The following is a 25,907-nucleotide window of genomic DNA, read 5'->3' on the forward strand; positions in this document are numbered from 1 at the left end:
GTAAAATGTAACCTTGAGCTTTTATCAAATTCTTAGGCTACAAGAGACAAATAACAGCCGCTGAAGGAAAATCCCTCGATGTGAAACTTATTTATAGTATGTTGTTTTAAAGTGGATTCTTCAACATTTGTATTTCACATTTGTACTTTTTCATTAGAATTAATGAAATGTAGAATTTATTAATATCACATTCAAGTCTTGTGGATGCTGCATTAGATGTGTGACTAAAATAAAATAACCTGCATGAAAAGCGATAATTTTAATGCTTGCTTGTGCTTGTTCCATTCAATGGGTTTCATTATCCAGCAATGTGAATAAGTGGTTTTATTTATAGAAAATTAATACTGGTTCAGTATAAGTGTGTAATTTTATACTGTAGGATGCCACTTCAGTTTCTATTTCAATTTAGGGTCAACTCACCCTAAGTACAGTTGGGTCCAAAAGTCTGAGACCACTTTCCTATTCAAGTGAATGGTAAAGTGGTCTCAGACTTTTGGGCCACATATTTTCCAACTTACACCAAGTGGTATCTACCTACACAGACAGCAGTAGTTTCAGTTTTATCTACTGGGATTTTGCGATATTTTTCTCAGAGATGCTGATCTGACACAAATGGAATTTTATTTGTGGTCCTCATAGCACTTAAACCTAAACAGGAACTTGTCTTTCCAGAATAAAGCAATGTCTAGGTTACTTTGGATAATCCACAGACTCACTGTCAACCCTTTTTGTCAGAACTACTATTAGTGTGTTTACTTAAACTCACCCCTGCTCTTTCACCAAGAAATAAACTTAACACAATTTGAATTTGTGGGGACATAAAATCCAGGTCAGGTTTAAAGAGATATAATAAGAAAAATGTATTATACAGTGAGAAGCTTTAGAAAACACATATTCAAGGCAAGAAGTGCCTCTCTTATTATTTACTGCTTTGGCCTTATGTTGAACCAAGAAAAACCCAGTTTGCTATGCCTTTTCTACTGTCAGACCGGCTAATCATGAGGGAGATACTGCCAGTCCGCTTGGTAACCCATGACTGCCTTTCTTTAAAACTCATCATCATAGCATATTGTGTTTTAATATGGTTCCATAATGGCACTCATCAGCTCAGCCCAAATAGGCTTCAGATTAGAAACTCACTGGTCTGTGTCATTACAATTGGCTCCTATTCATACAGTGCTAACCATAAGGACTTGGCTGGATGGGCACAAAAGTGCACAGAAATAGAAAATGCAAATGATGGATAGTAACCATCTGGAATGGTGGGGTAAATATGCAAGTGAGTATAAGGCTGAACCTCTGTTTGACTGTCCACGTCTAAGCATTTCCCATCCAGAAATGAATGTCCTATTCTTATAGTTTTATCTCCGGGGATAATAATCCTCAAGACACAAAGTTCCAGACAACATATCTCACTTTGAGGAGTCATTCCAAGCATGACTGAAAATTGCGTCGATTTCTGAAGATGCAGTGTGGAAGTGTAGAAGAATTACAGTGTTAAATTACAGTGTCTTATTAATGACATGCCTTGACAGGAATGGGGCAGGTACTTCTGCAGTCGTCTAGACAACACTAGGCTTTAATCAGGCTGCTCTATGGTAAATTAAGCTGAGCTGAATACACACAGAAGACAAGATGAAAGCAGTGGGTGGGAGCCATGGTAAATTGTGTCTGAGTAGGTATGAGTGTTTTCATAGTGGCTCTTGTAGGCATTACACCGTGTGTGTGTGTGTGTGTGTGTGTGTGTGTGTGTGTGTGTGTGTGTGTGTGTGTGTGTGTGTGTGTGTGTGTGTGTGTGTGTGTGTTACTTTAACACAAATACAAATATACGAACATGCACACCAGACATACAAAACCAACCTGGGGGAAATCTCCATTTCTAGGGAGGTTGAGGCTGGAAAAGTCTACGTCAGAGAATCCCGAGTACATGTCCATGTGCACATCCGGAGTGGTGGTGGTAGTGCTGCTGTTCAAGTGGTATTGCCTATGGGTGAAAGAAGAGGTTTAGTGTTTTTAACTGCTACGTACCAAAATAAAAGTGACACATGCCTCATACAAATTTACACCTTACAATCAGCAAGTACAGACACAGCCTTCTATTAATGTGCAATAAGCTGCTCCAGTAGAGAAATGAAAGTGGCACTAAAAAGCATCTTGTGTGATCAAGCAGTCATTGGCACAGTCAAAACAGTTTTAGACGGTGATCTAGTGCTCTTAAAGCAAAAATATGGTGATCTAACACTATATTACAACAATACATCCTGTTTTAGCAATTCTGACACATTACACAAACTTAACAGGTGACAACACTTTCAGTTTTGTTTGCTGACGACGCTCCAATCACTTAATTATGGAATAAGCTGATGCCAGAGTGGAGTGAAGCTATAGGCTCTTGTACCGTTCTAAATCAAAGTACCAAAGAATGAATAATTGAAAATATAGTATATCAGTGAAATATAAAATAACAATGACAGAAACACTTACACATAGGTCCAACATGGCAGAAAGAGGTAAAGGTTTGAAAAGAAAGTCAAGGGATAAAGAGTAACAACTGCTCTGACCTGCGTGAAGATCCAACATCCACCTTCTGTTAAAACCAACCATTTTGCTTTAGCCCAGTGTTGCCAGTTATCAGAAACGAGTCTACAGACCTCATAATGAGATATTTTCAGTTTCTTGCTGAGTACAAGTCGTCATAATGTAACAACCCACTATGCTGATAGTGAAGGTAAAATGAAAGCAAAACCAAAGCTTTGTCAAGGTGGAACTGTAACTGCACCTTCCCATGTTCCTCTCATCCAATCATGTGCCAGGGCTCAGGCTCAGAGGAAATGAGCTTGGCCAAAGCTATTCACAGGATTTGGCTCTGTGTGCTCAAGCACGGGCCAGAGATCAGTGAGACTGATTGATTTAAGTTCAAAACACACCAAGGGAAAGAGTTGCCCTAAGCCAGTGTGTAGAATCAAGTCTATAAAAACATGGTTCCTGTGATTATTTTTCCTTTTTGAACAACAACATGCTGCAAGATTCAATATTTAATTATTTCCATGTTCTATTTTTAGTGAGTTTCTATTGTAAAGAATCTCTACGTCATCTTTTAGAGAACCGCATATATCACTGGGCCACAGTACAAACAGCAGTTTTTTTAATTAGGTTTATGCTCTAATAGTGATCACTGATGCACAAATTTATGTTGAAAGAAAAAGTGTCAAACCTTCGGTGGAAACTTTTGGTTTCCATAATCATGCAAATAATGAATGTTGCCCGACACAGTGAAAAAATAAAGGCCAGGGTAACCGTCATAATCATCAGTAGGGGTGTAGTGATTCTCCAAAATCACCTTTTTTTAACAAACCAAAATGTTTCCATGCTGCTGACTTGAATGTGCCGTGGTTCCGCAGTCTTGCACTCATTACACAAACCTAACTTTTACTTCAGGCACAATCACTTGACCATGACTGGACTAAAATAGTCATGTGAAACACGCAGTTGGAAGACAACAAAACAGGTGTCATGTGTAATATTTGCAAAATATACAGCTTGTCCTAACTTTAACTAAAATAACGATTTTGTGATTTACATATTACATTATGATGTTAATTGTGAGATGAAAAATGTGTTTTTTTTAGTCATTAGTCATGTAATTAGAACTCAACAGGGTGCACCTGCAGCAGTGGCAGTAGTACAAAAATAAACTATATTCATGAGTGATGATTATAAACTAGAAAAAGGGTCATGAGCTCATACTGGTTAATAATCGTTTAGTTCTCAGAAAGATCATAGCAGATTGAATGGTAACAATCATCCACACTGGAAATCCCCTTCCTGGCCCCTATAGTCAGCAGTGATATGACAGTGATATTATTACAGCAGAGGTCTGGGCAGGCTGGCATCAGCTGCTTTCCAACAGCAAAAAGCGGCTCTTGGCCAAAGGAGGTGATTGACTTACTGTTTGTGTACATAGCCTTCCCATACTACACAGTCAGTGGTTGTGTACAGATCATCACATGAACCTTATTATTGTTGCACAATCTTTTATTTGAGGCTAAAAGCATATTGGCCATGTAACAATGTTGTTTTTAGACATTTGGCTTCCATCAGTGAAGTTTACAACGATACCAGGTTATCTGACATCTGGTTGGAATGATGTTTATCAATGATAAAGTAAATAATGGCCATAATTACAGACCTGAAGTGTCAGAACAACATTGTAATTTCAAACATTAAAAAGTGGCTCAATCATTAAGTTTTACAATGCAGCCCAGCCGGAGAGCTGCTCTTCAACATTCTTTAAACACACTAACAGCTACAGCTGACTACAGTAGGACTTGAAATAGCTTAGAAAACAAATTATAAAATATTAATATACATTATAAAATCATTCTTTACACCTTATATTAGCATAAGTGAAGGACTTTGACCAGAGCAGATTTACTTGGAAAGATTCACTTTAAGTGACTGTAAAAACAAAGACACACATGACCAAGTGATGCAAAATTCCACCTAATGTCAATACATCTATGTGTTTGTGGACACAGAAATAGAAAGAGTATTATGTCAGTGCTTTTGCCAATTAAGAAAAAGTGAGAATTACTCTGATAAAATGTGATTTTTCAGTTCAGGTTTTATGTTTGATTTTTAAATGCTATGAACTTCTTACTAAAACAAAACCTTGTCCTTATATTCATATAAGCAGCATGACTGTGGCAAGTTTTGTTTAACTTAAACTGATTTCAACAGTGTTCACTAAAAGACAAAGGTTTGTTAAAAGTGACCATGAGAAAAACAAAACCCCTTTCACAGTGATTATCAACGGTTTAATGCTCCTTCCACAGATGTTTATCAAAGAGTTTACTGAACAACTTGATGCTAAACAGTAAACAGTGACATCAGTAAGTAACCAACTGCAAAGATTCCTTGGAAGAACGCTTCCTTACAACCAACACACCCATGAAATTTAACTCTCACGCTATCAGCAGAGTGCAATAAGCGAACTTTGGTCATAGCACTGGGAAACACTCCAGTCTGGCGGCCGGCAGTATCAACAGCAAATAACACAGAGACGACAGGCAGCAGGTTAAACGTAACTTTGGAGAAGGGATATCAAAAAGCTCACCTTGAGCTTCATTTGACTCATCTCACTGTCTCATTGCATCAAAAGGAAAATTGTAAAAGAAAGAGGCTCTGGTTTTTCTACAGAAAAACTCTTTGAAATGTGGTCTATAGTGGGTTCCTGTCTCACAGAGCTATGTTAACATTAAGTACTACAAACAATCTGAGCTTTCAAGACTGATAACTCAAGACCATCTCAGCGTCAGACATATACAAGGCATAAAATAGAATCACATCAGTGGTCTGTTTCTCAGTGGTCTGTTTCTTATTTTTCAGCTATAAATGGATATCCAGGTTCAGCTGTGTGGGACAGACTGAATCACACAAACTCTTACTGCTGTTTGCTGAAGATATTCAAAAACTGGCTGTTATTTTTAGAGGTTTTTACATTAAACAGTTTTTTTTTTTTTTTCCTTTTTTTTTTGCATCAGCTAACATGTGCAGTGTGATCTGATAGTGACATATTCTTCCTTGTTCTGGCTCTGTAATCAAGGACACTGGATTAAAAGGTTTGAAAATATTAACATCCAGACCAAAACCAGTGAGACATGTACATAGTTATAGTATGGGAATGGCAGAGCATCACTAGGGAAGATACCAAGGATCTAGTGATGTGTATGGGCTGTAGACTTAAATTGTTGACTCAGTTCAGTTGATGTTGATACCAATATACAGTATCTGTGATAGTCAAACAAAATACAAGGTGGGAACAGAGAGAATACATTATTATACATTTTAGCATGTTGGAGGCCAATCACATTCACTACGCCTCCCCTTTAAACATAGCGCTCTTCCCGCCATGATGCACTGACAATTTGGGAGAGGTTTCCTTAGAGGAACAGCGAAGGCAGTTGTAGCATTTAAATGCAGAATTTGACTGCTAGCAAAGACAACTAGGTCAGTGACACTTGTAATTTGTTATCTAAGTTGCATTCACCACTGGTGGTCATGACCAATAAGACCCAATGAGGAAGCGACTTTGTCTACGTCATCGTTTCCATAGGACTCAGTTTCTGCTTGTCCGGACTACAATGCAACCCCTGAGTTTTTTCATTAAAAACTTCCAAACAACGTCTATCACATCATGTTGGTCCTGTACTATGATTAAAAATTTGGATGGAGACACTAGGAGAGGATTGGTAAGTAGAGATAGGTACTATGTACCAATGAAGGTATGTTTCAATTGAGACTGTGTAGACTGTTTTCACAGAATCAGTCCCCAACACCCCTGCTGATTTACACTGTAGTTACAACTGTACAGAATAAATCATTGAAACCACAAAGTTTGATGTTAACATAAGCACAGAGGTTTCTGTGGTTATTTTGCAACAGTCTTGTGCTGGGTCCACAAAACCGAACCAGTGGTTGAACCACTGGGTCTGCTGTGTGCAAATGTGAAATGACAGTGCACATAATCAATTAGTTTCTGCAGAATGAACAGATACCTTCTGCCTTCAGGCGGCTGGAAAGGGCGTCACTATTGTAAAGGAAAGGCCATCAGCTTAGGCTGCAAGCTGTTATTGGATGACAGGTGGTGGTCAAGAGTCACTCATTATTATCTTCTGTCTCACTGGCATTAATGCCATAACTGAAATAAAACTTTATTTTTTCTGTGTGATCATCTTACCAATGAAAATGGAAAGATGATCAACACGTGAATAAAGAGATTTGTGTGATCTTATAGGGGTGTATACTGTATGTGTGCCTTCACCAAATAAAGTGACAAAATATTACACAGGTGCAAACACAGGTGCGCTGAGCTGTTGACCTGAGCAGGCAGGCAGCGGCCTGCATGACAAGCAGTTATCCTTGGCACCAGGATTGCAGTGTGCTGCTTGATTGGCAATGGCACACCCTCTGCTGTGTCTCTCCTCCCAGTGGGGTGCATGGCGACTCACCAGGACGAACAAGCGCAGGCGAGGAAATAACGTTGGTACACGCCAGGAAAATGCCAGTTCGTTGGTGTGGAGTTGCACTCTTCGCCATGTGCGAACCCCAAAAATAGAGCCCTTCTGTCAGACACATTACTAAGGGGGTTTACACAGTCATCTGGACACTTGACAACAGGATTTCCCAGGCTTTTCTAGTCAGTTGCCCCAAATTTTAAGTCCAGATGACCCCATGTGAGTTCCCAGCTCCGAGTTTGAGAAACTGCCTTGTATCATGCAAAACCAACATCTCAACGATACCTACAGAGTTGATTCAACAGCTCTTTGACAGTGTCAGCGTAAGTCATATATATATATATATATATATACTACTATTCACTAAGAAGTGAAGAAGTGTCATAAAAAGCATGACTAAATATCAGAAATACTGAACTGAGTGAAGAAAACAGTTGTAGAGTAATGACAAGAAGAGATGCAAAAACTGGAGCTTTAAGACCTCTGTCCTGTTTCCTTGGTCAAACTAATAGTGGAGATAAAAAAAAAATTGAAATTATAAAGAGTGACCTCATGATCAGAGTCCTGGTTCTTTGTTATAAGAACTCAAAACATGTCTGCTACAGGACAAAACATTTACTGACAGAAAATAATACTGAATTGACACCTTTTCAAACCACGTTGTTCTGTCTAGATGAGGGTCTTTACAACAGAATAATCTTGTAAAACCAGCTTGATGTCAGAAATTTCCACTTTGAGTGAACCTGAAAACCCCAGACTGTACTCTCACGTCATCTATAACAATACAAAACACCACTGCTAGAAAAAACACCTCCTGAGTTATGTTTAGTCTGACACATTTGGGGATGACTACATTTTCAAATTAATTTTTGAAACATGAAAGGTTTTTCTGTAAGTTAACTACAGAATCACAAAAGAGACACTTTATGTAGATATCAAACCCACACAAATCTCAAATGTAGTCCATGCATCACGGTACAGCTGGGATACATACAGGTAGACGTTCACAGATGTGTGTCATCATAGTTTCAAAATCTTTTGACAAAAACATGACATTATGTAGTTACTGCACAGCCCTACAGGAGACACACTACCTCTTACAGTTCATAGCTGATATTCACCATTCACAGATGCTGCAACACACCAGCATTACACGACAATATCTTTTCCATGACGTGTTGTTTAAATGTCAATGACATTGAATTAAATTCTCTTTCCTAATAGAAATCCCTGTCCACCAAGGCTGGGCAAAGTTCAGACCAACATCCAAGCCCTGCTACACTGAAGCCAGGTAGGAAAACGTGTTGAACATTTGCTGTGTTTTTCTACTACCCTGACTGTGTATTGGGCTGTGATCTCTGTAAAAAACCACAGTAATGCACAGTCTACTGTGGCTCAACGGATGCAGTATAGAAACTGACAAGGATTGCAGCTGCTGCTGCATGGTTGACAAGCTGCTTACTCTACAAGGCCAATGTAGACAAGGTGTTGCACAGCCCTTGATACACACACACACACACACACACACACACACACACACACACACACACCTTATGGTTGAGGAAAGAGACGAACACCTCTCATTGAGCGGTGAAGTCATAAAAACAGAGCCGAGTTGCAAGATGTTGCGATTAACCCCCCCTAGTGAAGCAGATGTCAGCCCGCCCTCTACAGGAAATGAACGAGGTCAGATAAAGGAGACCATCCCCAATGACGTGAGCTGGTTATTTAGTGTCAGGTTAAAAAGTGATGTATTGACCAGATTGTATTTGGACACTCCAGGTGTCAGCAATGCAATAATGGGATCATATCAACTCTAAAAAATAAGTCAACATAAGATTTCAAATGTCTGCAACATTTCGGCCCCACTGAGACAGTTTTAAATTATTTCAATCAGAGGAGAAAACTTAAGATGGGCTGGTGCACCGGCATTTAATATTGCAAAGCATCACATCAATCATTGGACACAACGCCTTATATTAACTCAACTAAGAGGGAAGCAGCATCACCCAGCTTCCACTTCAAACACTAACCCACACAGTTATATATTTATCTTCAGAAAAGCTCAAATACAAGTATAACTAGCAACATCATTATTTTCTATTCTTTATATCTATATTAGTTCTATGATAATATAGTCTCTGTTGCAAGATACACAACTATGAATTTATCATATTTGTCCAGTGTAATATGACTATAAGAGTGACTATAACAGCCTGTATTGCATGTAATGAATTAAATTTCATTTTATTTTTGCAACTCTGTGTCCTATTAAGATCCACACATATAGAGGAAGTATATTTGTTTGTTATATTTATTTGTTATATGGATGTGGCTGTCTCAGATAATAATGCATTTGTCAAACATGCACGCCATTACCAAAACCTTCATAAGACACCCACAACACAAACATCATGCTCACAATAACTACAGTTGGGACATTTTGCTATCTCATGCGTGAAACTCCTGTGGGTAGTTATCGCCCATTTCCAACGGTTTACAGACCTCATCTAAAGAATCTGTCGTCTGTTGTGAACACTGAACATGGTACTTGTTATGGAACAATCTCTTTAAGACTCTCAACCGCCATGTATGTACCAGTGTACAGCGCATAAAGTTACTTCAAAGACACTGTGTCTTTACTTGTGATGTTTTCAGTTGATATTCTCTCATTCTTAGCTAATGGTAATACAAGGTATTGTATGTTGTGTGAGCTCATATACACTTACTGGTTTCCAGATTGCATAGGGCAGTGTATGCTGTATCCAGCCTGCTGAGGAAAGGATCCCCAGGATCCAGGGGACGCATATATTGAACTCTAAAACACAAAATGAAAATCTGTCACACTTTGTAAAAAGTATAAAAATAACAAATAACAAATAACAAAGCTCTTTTATAACTTTAAAACATGAACAACACATGCTCTATGTGTTTGTCACTCCAGTGGTGTATCTTCTAGCAAAACTATCAGCAAAAACTAGATGGTATCAAACTACATTTGATATTTTCAAAAGAGAATACTATTACCACCATTACACCGGTGCATTCTGCCATGCACTATGGTGAAACACTATGCACAGGATGTTCAGATAAACATCTCTGCTCCACATGGTCTTCGGAATACCACATGTAACTGATGTCAGAGAGTATGCTGACTTCATTTTGATTCAGTGTAATTGTGTGAGCCCTTAAATGGTCACTTCAGGCAAATTACAAAACACTTATCCTTAGAGGCAGAGTGTTTCAGTTATATGTGGTTAGTTTGAGAATTTCTGTCATTAGCTCATTACAGTGGGGGTCAATAGAATTTTGTTTGCTGTGCTCAAATTCTTTGGGGACTATTTGATAAGGAATATTTTAAATTTAATCTGAATCTAAATGTACTTTTTCAACACTGTGAGCACCAAAAACAAAATTCCATTTACCTTCATGGAAAATATTAAAGTCGCAGTAGGAATCTCAGATGGCAAATATCTCAAAACCTTGGCACATAAAACTCCCTGCATGCTTTGATACCACTAGGGATAAGTGAGAAAATTTGGGTGACATGACCCCTTAATACTTGGTCTCTTCTACATGGGAAACGGAAAAGAATTCATTAACAGCTGTGCCTGGCAAATAATACCACAAGTAGGATCACTTCCTTTCTCACATATTTCTAGATGAGTGCTCTACCACAGAGACGTCACATACACCAGTGTTCTGATGAATAGTAGTAAATATTTGACGTGTTGTGTTTTTAAATTTAGGTACAGCTGAAGTATATTTACCCATAAGATAGTGGCGAAAGTGTACAAAGAAAAAGCCTATATGTTCAAGCTAGTTTAAGTTTGTAGGCATGTCATTCAACATGGTTATATTCAACACTCCTAAGAAAAAATGCATTGCTCAGCAGTTATTACATAATTAAATCTATTTAAGCACAATCTTTTGGGATTGCTGAAGTGACCCCTGGCAAATTTAAAATTATACTCTACTAACATTTTCAACAAAAAAGGCTTTTACTTTCAACAAAGTACGACACATATCCTATAGCAAGAGCATGTAAACCTAAACTAACCTGCCCCAATCTACTTTAAGGAATTTATTTCACCTCTATAAAAATGAGCTCATACAAAAGGGAGTTATCAAAAATGTGATTTGAATTGCATTTAAAACACAACCCATGAAAGTTAAGTGAATATGCACATGAATGCAAATGAATGTAATAATATACCTCCATGTTAGAGGCGGCCACAGAGAACAAGCTGCTGTCCAGCTGAGGGCCCTCTGGATGCAGGTAGTTCTCCCCGTCCATGGCCAGCGCTGAGGGGAGGGTGGGCATCAGACCACAGCTTCACACATGACCACCAGCTGACTTAGGCTACGCACCCTCTGACCGCCACCCACGTGCTGGCTATGTCCTAGGTAGTACTTCTAACAAGGGCAAATGCTCTCCATGACCTGAGGATGACAGGGGAGATGGAGGGGATGTAGGGGAAAGGGAGAAACATAAGAATCGAACAAGCGAACATGGTGATCAATATCAATACCACATCAAAATACTGCACACATATAAAAACATGTGGAAAAAGTAACTAAGTCTAGTAACTGCTAGACCTCAATGGCTTATTTAACTGAAAAGAAATAAGAGAAAGTACAAAGACATACATTTAAAAAATTAGTGTGGCTAATCTCACTTCTTTTAGAACACATCCTAAATAAAACTGTCCACCTGCATTATTATATTATCATAGAACATTGAAAGAACTGTAACACTGGTCTACAATGGAAAGAAGATAGAAGTGCATTTTATGTAAACAGAATATTACAGAACAAACAACAACACAGAAGTGGTCTAAGAAAGTGTATTAAGTCTGCCACAGAATAAAAATATAAACACACACAAGTTAATTTCACAAGAGAAATATAATAAAATCCGAATAAATGTTTGACAATAACAAATTACTTTTATCTTATGAAGCACATTAGACAATTGGTCTTCCACTTCAAGACTGATTCTAGCTGCCTTTGTCACAACACAAACTGAATTTAGATCGTATTCATAATGCAGAGTGCAAGCCTTTATTCTCACTGATTGACAGCCCTCATTAGCTGGTTGTCATCTGACATCACTGAAGCTTCCACATTTATTGGAGAACCAATCGAAATCACCACAGGAGCTATACAACAGTGTGAACCATATGGGCTACAGATATGTTGAAAACCTAGACTAAATGTTGATACAGCTATAGCTGCACAATTCTATACATTTTCAGAGCCGTAAAGCATAATCAGGCAGTTAGTATAGTATGCACTCACGAGGCCCATTTCTGTCACGAACAGCTATGTGTGTATGCGTGTTTAACAATTCAAGCAGTGCGTGTCCGATATAATGACAAGTTTGACTGGCTAGACCAGACTGTCTGGCAGAAGACTTCCTGCAATGCTAACAGGTTCCCCACTCCTGTATCTCTTCTTCTCATACACACAACAATCATGAATTAGAAAAATGAAAATGATATATGATGGCAGGGCAGAATTTGTAAGTAATATTAGTATTTACAGATATCATGATTTCCCTATTTAATCTGTCTGAGTAAATTAGACATGCTTTCCTATAATTGGGAAACTGACCACAACGACCTGCTTTGTTCTGATATGGGTTCACAGAGACCAAATAACCCTGAGTCAAAAGCTGGCATCTTGTACTTCTGCTGCCTACCTCTGCTGAGGTTTGATGAAAATATAAATTGGACTAATGTGCAGGAGGTGAGGTTCATCTCACTACCCCAGTACATGCAAACAATAGATCTGCACAATATATTAAAAAAAACATAACTGCATTCTGCTTCTTTCAGATTGAAAGCTTAGCAGATATCCCACAAATCTCACCAGTTTGACAGCTGAATCAATCCAATCTTTCAGCACTCCACAATGCACATCTGTGTAATGTCAGTAACACTCCCTTGCCCCAAACTAATCAAACTGTTACCTTCCTTCCACTCTCCCTTCCTTCATTCCTTCCTCCAGTTTGCCCCCAATATGGAACATAGGCCAGACGTGTTCACTGGGGACGAAGCTGAGGTAATAAATCCTAATAGAGTTCATGAGGGTCTAAATAAGAGGGCCTTTGTGTGTCTGGGTGTGTGCATGTGAGTGTGTGAGTGTGTGTGTGTGTGTGTGGGGGGGGGGAGAGGGGGGGGCGGAGAGAGGGAGAGAGAGACCTGACCTAACATATTCACCACTCACATAGCCAATACACACAAAGGGAGGCCATTTTACCCTCAGGCTGCCAGTGTGATACTGTCTGGATAAGGGTGAAGCAAATGTGGGGAAGCCAAATGCAGAGATCAACTGGCAAACTTCCTAAGCAGGAGGTCTTAAGGACAGGGATACTAGATATTTTTTGAATATCAATAACCAGCTCTGAGTCTCTGAGTCCAGATGAAAGCAAGACAGCTTGTGTTAGACTTGAAAGCCTTGTGAAGCCTCTTTAGTGTTGCAGAACTGTACTGAATGAAACACCCTAAGGACACTGCAGGCTTGGCTGTAGCAACGGTTCTTAAATGTCTTACAAGTTCAATTTAGGTCAAAGGTTAAATAGCCAAAACTAATCCCTGGTGCTCTTGAAGTATTATTTTACGCCTTTATGGTGACCACGGCTAAATGCATATTTGTAGTGAATATGAGTGGATTAATGTGCAGTACTCAACCTGGGTTAATAATCCTACATTAGCCCAACTTTACCTGGGTCTCAAGTTTCTCGGCTTAAACAACTATCTAACCGCTTTCAAATAAAGAGAGGAAGAAAATAGAGTGACGGAAAGAGAAAGCAAGCTTATAAGTGGGTGAGCAAGAGAGAGAAACTAAAAAGAAATTGATACAATTATGTCATTCTATTGAATTCTGTGGTTTCAGTGATGTTTATGAAACTAGAGTTGTAGATTCAAATACCTGAACAATGAATTATTCCGTGATAGCGGTGTGAAAGTACATTCAGTAGTGGATGTCATAGTTTTTGGTATGAAAGGAGCATTTCAGGAAGCTCACGTTAAAGTCGAAATCTATAATTGCCCAGTAGTATAGTACTATCACTCATTCCCCCTACCACCCACAGACAACAGTATTATGCCTCTTACTGTCTCTTAGCAACAGAAAAAATGTCTGTCTTTTGCTGTCCCCTCTTCCCTAACTCCCAGCCCTCCAGTGAGCCTCTGAGGATAATCGATACTGATCATTGCAAGAGCGGTCCCAGATATCCCCTTCCTGTAAGGCCCCTCATTACCGGAAAACAGCAAAACCCCCTGCTACTCCTAACCTCCACAGAGGAAGAGGGAGGTGATGAAGAAAGCTATCAGCTGGGATAAGAGGGCTGGAGTTAAGGGACAAAGAAAACAAAAGATACAGAACGAGACATGCCCACTGTGGCGCAGGGTAGTTCATTCAACAAAAATCAGCACACACACCATTTTTATAACCCTGTATGGTTGTAACCTCAACCAAGAAGGTTATGTTTTTGTCCATGTCTGCTTGTTGGTTTGTTTGTTTATTTGTCAGCAGAATTATGCAAAAAGTAGTCAAACAATTTGCACCAAATGTGGTGGAGGGATGTGGCATGGGTCAGGGAAGAACCTATTAAATTTTGGGGTAGATCGAGATCATTTACTGTGAATTTGAATTTTCTTATTTTAAGTTTGGTGTATGTTGTTGGGTATTGGCCTTGGTGGAGGTCTGCACTCTCTGGGTCCTCTGCCAACTTAAAAATATGTCGTCTTTGTCAATATTTGAATTTACAGCCTGTATGAAGACTGCCAAGTCAAATGTGTGTCCTATACGGTGAAGAGGAAAAGGCAGTTTTTAAATAAGACACAAGCCCTAATGCTCTGTTATTAACCAATGGAGAGGGAGAAAGAAAAAGAGGGGGGAGGGGGGGATAAGCACTCTTTTGGAGTGTAATCTTTTAAATCTGTTAATTACTTGAAAGGTTGCTGCTGGTTTTTGTGCAGTTACCTCCCATGCATGTCTCTCTCTCTCTCTCTCTGGGTGGCCTAATGCAACAGCTCACTGCAGGGCGATTAGGCCATTTCATATGCAGCAATTGTACAATGCTTAAAAATTGAAACAAGCCAATATACTATGCGCTGGACATGCAGAAATGGACAGACTGTGTGTTATATCTCGGAAGATGGACTAGAATGCAAACAAGGGGGTTTGGTCGAATTAGACACTGTGTGGCTACATTCTAGGCCATCGGTTCCCCTAGGCTGCGTGAGTCACTGTGCCTGTCAGCCAGACAGAGGTTAACAAGCAGCACAGCTCTGTCACTTCAAAAACACAAGATGTGTGTTTACTATGTGTGTTGTTAGTTACAGCACCCAACATGTGCTTGGCAGTACATTAGGTGAGAACTAAAAATGCAGTCTGTGGTGGACTCCCTGGTAGTATGCTGGTGGCCTTTACTAAATATCAGTGGCTGCCAGAGCACATGGGGATCATCCAGGGAAGTGTGACTTCCTTAAGCTGCTAAGTCATGATTAACGCTCACGAGGAGAACAACCACCCTGCCTGGCGTGTGTGCCATCTCACTCGCAAATGGAGACTCACATGTGGAGTGTTGATATACAAATAATATTTCCACGTCCGCAACTAATTACCATTTGTGTGTATATAATAGAATAAGGCTGTTTTTCTCGTCATGTACAACTTTACCCAGTAGGCATTTAAGTAATTAAGTAGTAAAACACATACATGTATTGGCTATTGAACACATGAATGCATGCATGTGTCCCTTCAAATGCTGTGGCAAGTGCATTGCTAAAAGGGAATGTATGACAGGGAGAAAATGCAGAACTTTCGCTAAGGTCGAGACAGAAGCATAGTCTTTATCTCACTTCCTTTTGTGTCCCCATCATTAGTTCATTTTCTTGAGGTTGACACTTAGCAGAAAGCAGAAAAATCAAGGCTCATTCTTTTAACCTCACCCCCTGTCCTGTTGACCACTATGTCCTCATCGTCTCTCACATGTATTCCTTTTACTAGTCACACTCATCTCATTGCTTCTCTTTGGCAGGGTACTAAATCCTTCTTAAGGTTCTCTGAAAATCCTTCAACACAGCTCGGCTTCATCATCATTAACCACATTCTCAAAATCACCTACATGCGGCACAAAGGGTGTCAGTGACAAGAGGCATTTTAGCCAAATTTACACTGGCCATTTAACTGTTTGCACGTATGTGTGTGACGCTGATCAAAAGCTCATGTATTTTTTAATTACATGTATAGGTGAGTATATCGTTGTGCTTGTCAAATGCTACAACAGCCATGTGCAGCAGTACTAGCTGAACTGATCCAGTGCACACGGCTTTTGCTGCTGTCCTGCTGAACTTCTGCTGTCACTGCAATGTCAATGTGGACAAGTCTAAGAGTGGAAATGCCAGGAAAGGGGAATGACAGACAAAAAAAGGTTGCTGTAATTGTTTTGCGTCTCTCAGTGATCGTTTTGGGTCCCTTTGTAATAGTTTTTTTCTTTGTAGTTGTTTTGCATTTCTTTGGGGTTGTGTCAAGTGTCTTTGTGGTCGTTTTGCATCTCTTTGTGGTGAGGCGGGCCATTCAGTAATCCATCCACGAAAACACAAATACATCTGTAACTCTCCTGTTGTAGTGTGCGTTTGTATTCTGTACTCACAAGCTGGCTGACGGCGATCATTCAATCCAAAGCACAACACTCACTCATCACCAATCTGACTCCATCAGCATCACCAGTAATCAGGTTAGAAATAATTAGGGCCCAGCTGCTTTACACCACGGCAGCAAGGGGGCTGTTAGTTGGTTATGATTGCCTAGAATGGCTGGATTCATTAGTTAATGTGATGAAATATTCATAAAAGGAACAAGTTACTTCCCTGGGAAACACAAGGCTCTGTCATTCAAAACAGCCTACATTATTAATCAGCACCTTTTTCAACACAAAAGGCCTATACTTGCCTCTGTGTGCACATGTCCAAACGCACACACACATGCATGACGCATACCCTTAAGCACATAGACATTAGCTACCTATCCATTCCTGGTCTCCTCCCCACAAACAGAATTTCCATTCAGTATTACAGACATTGCCATAAAGGAGCTGTGAACAGCCTAGTAGTAGGGTAGGACACTGAATAGAAAATAATGATCGAATGACTGTGTAACTGAATCGTTCATCTTATCAAAAACCAGGAAATGGAAACAAATTGGGTTTTAAGAGCCTGTTGTTATTGCACTTTGCCACACAAATATTTATCAAAGAGGTTGTCTTGACTGGGACAGGACAGAGGAACACACTGAATAAACGGGCAGTCATTTGAATGATTTGGCCTAACTGAAAAGGGTTCAAAGATGTAGCTACTTATAAAAAGAATAACAATTCATCTTAATTAGATTCTCATCAACCCACTCCAAGTGGCTATTCAGCACCATTTTGCCATGATGATGAATATCTTCGTGCCCATAAACACCAGCTGAACGAGACATTAAAGTGATTTATCCATTAAGGGGGAACTTAATCGAGCTCTCGTGGCCCAGAGGATGCCTTTGTTGTGGTAAATAAAGGATCAGGCAAAGAGAAAGGGCCAATGAGCAAAGAGGAAAGAAAGGTGATAGCCAAGAGGAGTTTGACAATGACGACTACAGCAGAATGGTGCAAAGAGCAGAGAAGCAGGAAAAGATCACAAACAATAGTTTACAGTGGGTTGATGACACTCATTTAGGGAGCAAATCCCTCTACTTCTACTGCCACCACCAGCTCCCACCCGAAATAGATCAAAGGCTGACTAGATCAAAGAGAGAACGATCCACTTAGCTGCCTCTTTGTCCCGTTTTCCTCTGTCATCTAATTTCCTCAGAACAGAGGGATGATGACACACACTAGCTGCGAGCAACTCTCTACCCTTATTGCTCTTATTTAACTAGTTAGGTGAACAGATATTAGCTTAACAAATTTGTATAAAAAAAGTACTCACTGAATTCTGAAGGCTGGACATAGCGATATGTTAGTGCTTGTGCTTTGTTTTTGCATGTAATTACTGTGGAAGCTATATTCTGTCATTTTGAAAACTCTGCAAAACATTCACAAAACAATGTTTTAGAAATGCTATCACTTTAGCCAATGTAAAGTGCTAACTTAGAAAGAGAGGATATATGCTGTATATTTGATAATTATAACTCCATTTTATTTTTTGTGGGGTCTCATGTACCCAGTATATACCCAGTGCTACTTTTTTTTCTTTCATCAGAAACAACATTGCTCCTCTTGGTAGAGTTGGCTTTATCTGCATCAAATAATTCCCACTTTAATGTTGTGGTCTACTCATATCAGCCCTACTTATATCTGGCCTTCCAATTCTCTAAATATGGACCATCATCCTCTGCATTTCTGTCACCCTCCCACTCTATTCTCACTGTCTCCATCACTGGCCCTGTATTCTCGAGTGATATTGCCTACTTCCCCATTTCCATCACTATCCCTCTTTGTTTTCCTCTAGTAATGGCCTGCTGCTCTCCTATTTCCATCACAATCCCTCTCTAGCCAGGTCCCACTATATGTCTCTATGTCCCCATTTTCCTTACGTCCATTCTTCTTCCTCCCTCCCTCCTGTCACAGCAAGCCGATGGTGTGGGCTGTTGCCTCTCACCCAGTCTGACCCTGAGTTGGATTCTGCTACTGATTGGAGGCAGCTGGTTCCCTGCCTCTAAATCTCCACCCCCTGCACACCTCTCAATCGTGGTTACTCAGAGACTCAGTTGTAACACCAAGCAAAAACTATCAGATGCACATTTCACAAGAAAACAACAGGGCACAGGAAAGCAAAATCTGGGCTACTGAACTGGACTGTGTGGTACAAGACAGGTTTCAAACATGCATTGCAAGAGTATTCCTGACTGTTGCGACTTTACAAGCAGAAACTGTAAACCCAATTGTCCATATATAATGATGTATAGTACATAACCCTAACCCAAACAGGAGGCATTCCTGTGCACCTACTGAAGCTTATCCTGAAATGGGGACTGGAGCAAACCTGTGTCTCAGAATAGAAATAGCTTGTGCTCCTAACACAAATTAACGATTATATCACCACAAAAATTAAGATACACAGGACAGTGAAATTCTGTGAGGTAAGTTGCCAGTAGAAGTTTTCTGAACTTTGGCCTACTGCGGTTCAAATCTAGACAGTACTCTGCTTGGCTCAGACTGACCTCACTTCTCTGGCAAGCGTGAGAATATTGCACCACATGAACAGTGTCAGGGAGCCTGTTTGTGTCTGTCTGTGCCACTTCACTATGGTAAGGTCAGTTCAGTTCAGTTCAGTTCATCTGTGAGCTTCAGCTAGTAACTGAGAGGATCGACTCAGGCTGCTATCATACTCTTGAACAATAATGCCACTGGCAACCAGTAAATCGTGCAGAATATTAGTCAGACAGGCACGACCTGTCCTCAAAAAATGATATAGAAGTGATTAGATGGAAGAAATAACTGTAAAGTAAACCTAAAAACTATCCTAAGTGAAAAAGAACACAAGTGCCCGCTAGGTGAAAGGACAAGTCCCTGCCATGGCAAATCCTACACCAGCCCCGTTTTTCGTGGGGCTAGAAATATCTTCGAGTGCATTACAAGTGTGAATGTGCAAAGTTATGTTTCGTATGCAGGTAAGTATACTCATAGCAGATATAAGGGTATGCCCTCTGGTAAGTAACAAGAAGTTGTAGTAGAGAAAAGATATGTTTAAAAAGAGTAATGTTTGTGCACCAGAGAGCACCAACAAGTTTAATTTTCAACTGTAAAGTGCCCCACTCACTGCACATCTTGGTCATAATTCTTTAAAACCGTTTAAGTAATCTTTATTAATAATATTGAAGTTATCTTTATCTTAAACATCTCAAACATCAATTTCTATATTGCCTAAAAATCTATTATCAGTCTGGCTATGCAAGTAAACAATATCACTTACACGAGAAATCAGAATCCCAGTGTATTACAGCATTATACTCTAGTAGAAGTGTGGCGATGCTTGCCAGAACCCATCCTCTTCTGGCTCAAATCCATTTAATCTTCACAAATCCCACCTCCAACACTGCCTCCATAACTGTAAAGGATCAGTTGAAGACATATAATAATAATAATAATAATACATTTCATTTATATAGCGCTTTTAAAGGTACGCTTTACATGAGTTAAAAAAAGATCAAAGACAAGGGAAAGAAAACTAACTGTTGCCTCACATACAAAAACACACATAAATCCAATTGGACCATGTAATGTGAGATTAATCAAACCATTCTTTATGGACTAAAGCAAGTTCAGATAAATAAAGAAACTGGCTGCCAACAGTGCATAAAAGGCAGGACGAAGCAGATCAAGATTCGGCACAGGGTTTAAATGAAACGGCACTGGCTCAGAGCAGCTGACCAATACAGATTCAACCTTTTTCTGATAAACAAGATGTTCTCTCTCTCTAACGGACACATTTAAAATCAACACCCCGGGGATTCAATTTTGTGTTAGTCCTCTAGAAAACAAGAATGGCAAATATTTACTCATATTGACAACTCAATAAACTTCACCAAACCATAGGCCTTAGGGTATCCTGTAACACGTTTGTTAAAGGACAATTTAGAACAACATTTAGAAATGCAAATACACTTCTCCTTAGCTAATGGACACACTGACTATAAAAACTCAACAATTCAACTGTCTCTCTACAATTTTAAGGCACCAAGACAAGAAATTCCAAATGATTAAAAATTAGGGTTAGGAAAATTCACTGGCGAATGCTAATTTTCCACATTAGTAGCATGCTTTGTCTATGATGTGATGTGCAATGATCATATCTGCTAACACTGTGCCCTCACACCAGGCAGGGACTACAGTGGCCAGTGATAATATGGCTATGGACAGGGTCTTACTATGACTGCCTCCACCTTCGACTAACTGTTGTTACAGTAAACTAATTTGCTCAACATGTGTGGTCAAACAGTGGGTTACAGAGACAGCAGTTTTTAAAAGGCACACCATGTTCACCTCTCTCTAGTTTTGAAACGCCCACATCACAAAGAACTCACTTTGGTTATTTGTTTTGTTCCACTTCTGCAGTAGGGTTGTAATATGCATAAGAGATTTTATCCTGAATAAAAACTAAACTACTGTATTTACAATAGTCACCCAAAGGTAATGAGAATACTGAAAACTCCTTTGCATTAAGTTTGCACTCTTAAGTGATGAGACAGAAAATAACAGCAGAAACTTTATTAATGTCTACATCAAAACGTAGCCTCCATCACATATGGAAATACCAATAACACTTTTAAATTGAACGCAGGCCAAACATCAGGGGAAAAAGTCTCATATCCAGTGACCTACATTACCAACACACCTTGCAATGAGGGTCAAACCTGCATGTTTAACCCCAGTTAAATAGGGTCAACATAAGACAACACACATTTGATGTTCTCATCTTGTGTAAAAGGCAGAAAACAAGGACACTGTGAGTCCTCAGGTCTGCTATATAGTAAATTGCAGCCAAGAAAGCCCTGTGTTGGGAAGCATTAGTTGATCACAAGCCTGTGGGTGTGAAATATGGCATATACAGTATGATATTCTACATATGCTACTCTATTACAAAGTCTCACAACACAGGATCCGTGCCACCCTTCAAATAACTGTGTTTTCCTTCCCTGTTTTTCACATTGGGCTGGTTAGAAATCCAAGCCAACAACTGAAACAATGACACACAGTATTCAGTCATCAATCATAGTGGTATTACAGTGATATTTATCTCATATTTCTTTCTTGGATGAGTTTTATTTTGAAATCAGTATTTTCATTTCTCAGAGGGATGCTGACACACTATTTTCACAGAAATCCTTAAGGCAAAGTGGCGAGGAATGCCAGAGAGTGGCATGCTCTCCTGCATTTCAAACATCTCATACAGAGCTCTTATGTGGCTTGGGAGAGATCCACATTACCTCCAGGTCTGGATACTAGCTGGGACATGGGATACACATAAAGGACTGGTTTGTTTCTTGTCACAGTGTAGAGGTGAACACTATGGCCACTTATTCCTGACAACTGTCACTTGTTCTTTCTCTCTCTTCTGACCAAATATCCATGTTATGTTAAATATATGAACTATTATCAAATGAAGGCCAGATTCCGGGAAAGCAGGAACTGAATCAAACGTATTACCTAGGCCTGATTCCCCTCCTCCACTCCACATTTTTCACTCTCACTCTAATCAGCCCATGGGCCATAAATGAGATTTATCACTGGCACCAATTGGAGAGGGGAGGAAAAAAGGGAGAGGGAGAACAGAGAGCAGGGGGCATGAGCGACGGTTGAGCCATGGATCACAGCTGTTTGGGCTCACTCCATGAGGGAGTGTCTCAAAAACTAATATCCCCCCAAAAAAAGTATGCCATTTCCTGGTTATTATAATCATTATCTGAATGTATTAAACAAAACCTCACCATTATATTTATGAAAATGAAAATGTCATAGGATGTATCTTAACACTTTTCAAACTTATCTAACTAACTTGCTTATCCAACTTTGTGAAACACCCCCATCCCTTTGTATCATCCTTACAGTTCCTGTAGGCTCAGAACACAGTATCAACAGATCGGGCGTGTTGTGACCTTCAGAGCCCCTGCAGGGCATGCAGCCATCAATTGTCCAACACAGTGATGAATTACAAAAGGGGGGAACTTTGCAGCACAAACATACAACTTAACTCTCATACACCAGCTCAATTCAGAGATTAACTTTACTGTTATTGCTCTTATATCCCTGGACAGGAGGTAGGCATTTTCACATATTCCTAAAATATGAAATGGCATACTAGTACGTCTTGCCAAAAGTAACCAATTCACAAGACAAAACAAAAAGAACATCATATGATGGAGCAATTTTCCTGCCAATAAGACTCTCTCTAAGAATATGCATCTAATAATAATTAAGTATTAGCACTAGGTTTTGGGCTGGTGAAACAATGAAAAGAGTAATGAGTTGTGGTTTTCAGCTTTGTTTCTGCTTGACAATCAATTTAAACTTCTCTGTTGCCATTAAAGTCTATATTGGCTGTAAGAGGAATTTGACAGCAAATGACACCAAGGCCATTGACCACACCACTGGGGTTACGGGCACTTGACTAATACTGTGACGGGAGCCAAGCTTGTTATTCACTTCACAATCACCAAATATTATCCATCAATAAGGGGGAAATTACCTAATTACAAAAATAGCCAGCCACCATGGCAACCTACTATGTCAAGGCTTGTAAGGGGCTTGACTAGCTTTAGCTGCAGGCAACAGCCACACTGGAAACTAAAGAGTGAAAATTGCAGGAAAGAAAAAGAACTGGAGGGGACAGCCTTGTGAGAGCTATTTTCATTTCCAGCTGGTCACTCAGTTTTCTGAATCATTACCAAATATCCCAGTAGCCTGCGTTTGGTTTCTGCCACATATTAAGCCAACATTTTGAGACCATGTGTTTATTTTTTATATTAAAACACAGAATCCAGGAAATTTAACAAAACACCAGTGACGTGTTTGTCCCTATAGTCACATCATGGTGGTACAGTGGCATAGAGCAATGCAGACTAAGTACAGCCACTTCTTTCTTAGCAAGCATTTCCTTCTTACCAACCACTGATGCATACGAAGCTCCAACTCTGTATAATTCAAAGAAAAAATGTGGGGATACATTCCTGTACTAGATACAATGCACTCAGTTATCCAACATTACACCAGTAACTGCGGAGATCACCAAAGTTTATTGTTATAAAAAACGTCTACAACTACAACTTTGATTCTAGTTAGCTTTTCCTGTGTTATTACTAATGTCCCACAAAGGATTGTGAGAGCTACAGTAATTTTCATCTAACTCAAGGTGCCCTGAGATTATAACGCTACGGTCCCTTTCCAGCAATTCCACTGGCCTTAGCGAATATTTCCTCGTGTGTGCATGTTTTATGCATCAATGTAAATATATATCATCGTGGGTTTTATGTGACGTTTTCACACAACTAGTACTATAGTGAGCCCGAATCTGGATCTCTGAGAGAAGGTACAGGGGCACACTAGTGTCCGCACAGCACAAAGGAAAGCAGCTAAAGCTCTACGTTACAGTGTTACTGCCACTACTGTTAGCTTACCGAACGACCAACGACAACATCTAACAAGCGTTAGCAACCAAGCTATCGCTGACTACAAAGCATTTACAATTTGTCCACTTCAATTTCATGGACAATAATCACGGATGGCAAAATGTAGCAATATCCCAAATTAGTTTACTAATAACAGACGTACTACTGTGCTAGCTAGGTTAGCATAGCTCATTGCGTTTTCTGACTGGGTATGTTCGTTTTGTACATTGTCTGCGAAGGTTAACGGAAAAAACATTACTATGTGGTTTGCTTAAGAAAATCTTACATCTTAGATACATCTTTTGACTCTGAGATGAGACTTCTAGTACATAAACTACCATGTTTCTCTTTTAAAACTAACATTGGCAGTGTATTTTGCGATGACCCACATTACTGGCTGGTTAGCTAATATGAAAGCAATAGCTTATTACTAAGTAACTAGCTAGCTTAGTTAGCTCCTGGCCTTTCTTAACGCTGGCGCAGTAAGTTCGAGATATCCATAATGCTACGGTTCTTTTTATTTGATTCAGCTACCCTAATTTCGTTTGGTCTCAGCTCATTCCCTTGGTCTCAGTTTAGCGATAACGTCTCCTTGTGATAACGTTTAACTCAAGACAGCCGCCGAAGAAGCGGCGTAGCCCGTCGTAAAAAACGTGCGCGCCTAGGAGAGGCTGTCCAGAACGCATCTTGTTTTAAGGCGACTGCCGATGTGTCGGTCGCCTTTTGACAATATCCTCGAATTACACTTACCGTTAATGTGTTACTTAGTCGCAATCCAAACCCCAACCACACGGGCTGATTTTGAACGAAGACTCGCGTCAAAGAAACAGAAATGAGGAATTTTATCCAACTTATTCTTCTTAGTTGTTTTCTCCACTTCCTGATTGAGAAGGTGCCATTTTGAATAGCGAAAAAATGTTTCCGCCGCTGTCGTCACGCGCACTACCGCTTGTTGATCGCGAGCAGAAAACAGCCAGGCCATAAATAGTTCATCAGAGTCATGTTTGGAACACCTGAGCCACTGTTTAGGTTCGGACGAATAAATACATATCATGGCCGATGAGACAAGACTTTAACCCATTACTGCTCATTTATTGGCCATTTTGCCAACGCACTAAATAGGAATAATAGCTATGTAATACAAATTCAAAGTAAGCTAAATCAGGTGCAATGTTCATAATGTTACTTATTTATTAATTTACATATTGTAAACCATCTGCCAGACTAAAATGTTAGTTCTACTATGAAAATTAGACTACAGTTTGAAGAACTTGAGTGTGGTTTAGTTCAGTTTACACTACATAGTATGGTTTACACTAGGCCTATATCATACCGCCTTGTGTAACTTTGTGTGACATAAAACTGTTGAAGGTTTTTTAAGTTAAACTGGATCATATCTACGAATTGAATCAGGTCTAAAAATAGATAAATAAATGAATGTTTCTGTCAGAAAATGTGGTGGCCATGATAATTATGAATCTCCAAAACAACCTCATATTCACAGGCAACTTTTCCTTAGATTTCTACAGTAAAACCCAACTACTCATGGAAAAAGGCATATCAGAACAAGAGCCATGAAAGATAAATTAAAAGCCTCAGATTAATTAGTATACAGTATCATCAGGTTTTGCAGTTTTATTTCATTTCAAAAATTTAGACCAAAATACTTAGCATACTTAATGCCACTGCAACTGTTAAGACAGTACTACTACTCCTACTTATAATAATAAG

General features: G+C 39.5%; 1 protein-coding gene across 3 annotated transcripts in view; it reads right to left on the reverse strand.

The window, feature by feature from the left end:
* The window catches only part of sbno2 (strawberry notch homolog 2), a 59,278-nt gene extending 34,216 nt beyond the window's left edge, over nucleotides 1-25,062 (reverse strand). For all 3 annotated transcript variants that reach the window (XM_022759208.1, XM_022759207.1, XM_022759206.1), the window contains exons 1-4: nucleotides 24,927-25,062; nucleotides 11,233-11,459; nucleotides 9,746-9,834; nucleotides 1,861-1,984 (exon numbers count right to left, since the gene is read on the reverse strand). In XM_022759208.1, the coding sequence (XP_022614929.1) occupies nucleotides 1,861-1,984; nucleotides 9,746-9,834; nucleotides 11,233-11,340 (321 nt within the window). In that variant the 5' untranslated portion in view covers nucleotides 11,341-11,459; nucleotides 24,927-25,062. The remainder of the gene's footprint in view (nucleotides 1-1,860; nucleotides 1,985-9,745; nucleotides 9,835-11,232; nucleotides 11,460-24,926) is intronic.
* Between the last annotated feature and the right edge of the window lie 845 nt (nucleotides 25,063-25,907).

This window comes from Seriola dumerili, unplaced genomic scaffold (genome assembly GCF_002260705.1).
Source record: "Seriola dumerili isolate Sdu_G_001 unplaced genomic scaffold, Sdu_1.0 BDQW01000321.1, whole genome shotgun sequence".
Taxonomy (NCBI): Eukaryota; Metazoa; Chordata; class Actinopteri; order Carangiformes; family Carangidae; genus Seriola; species Seriola dumerili.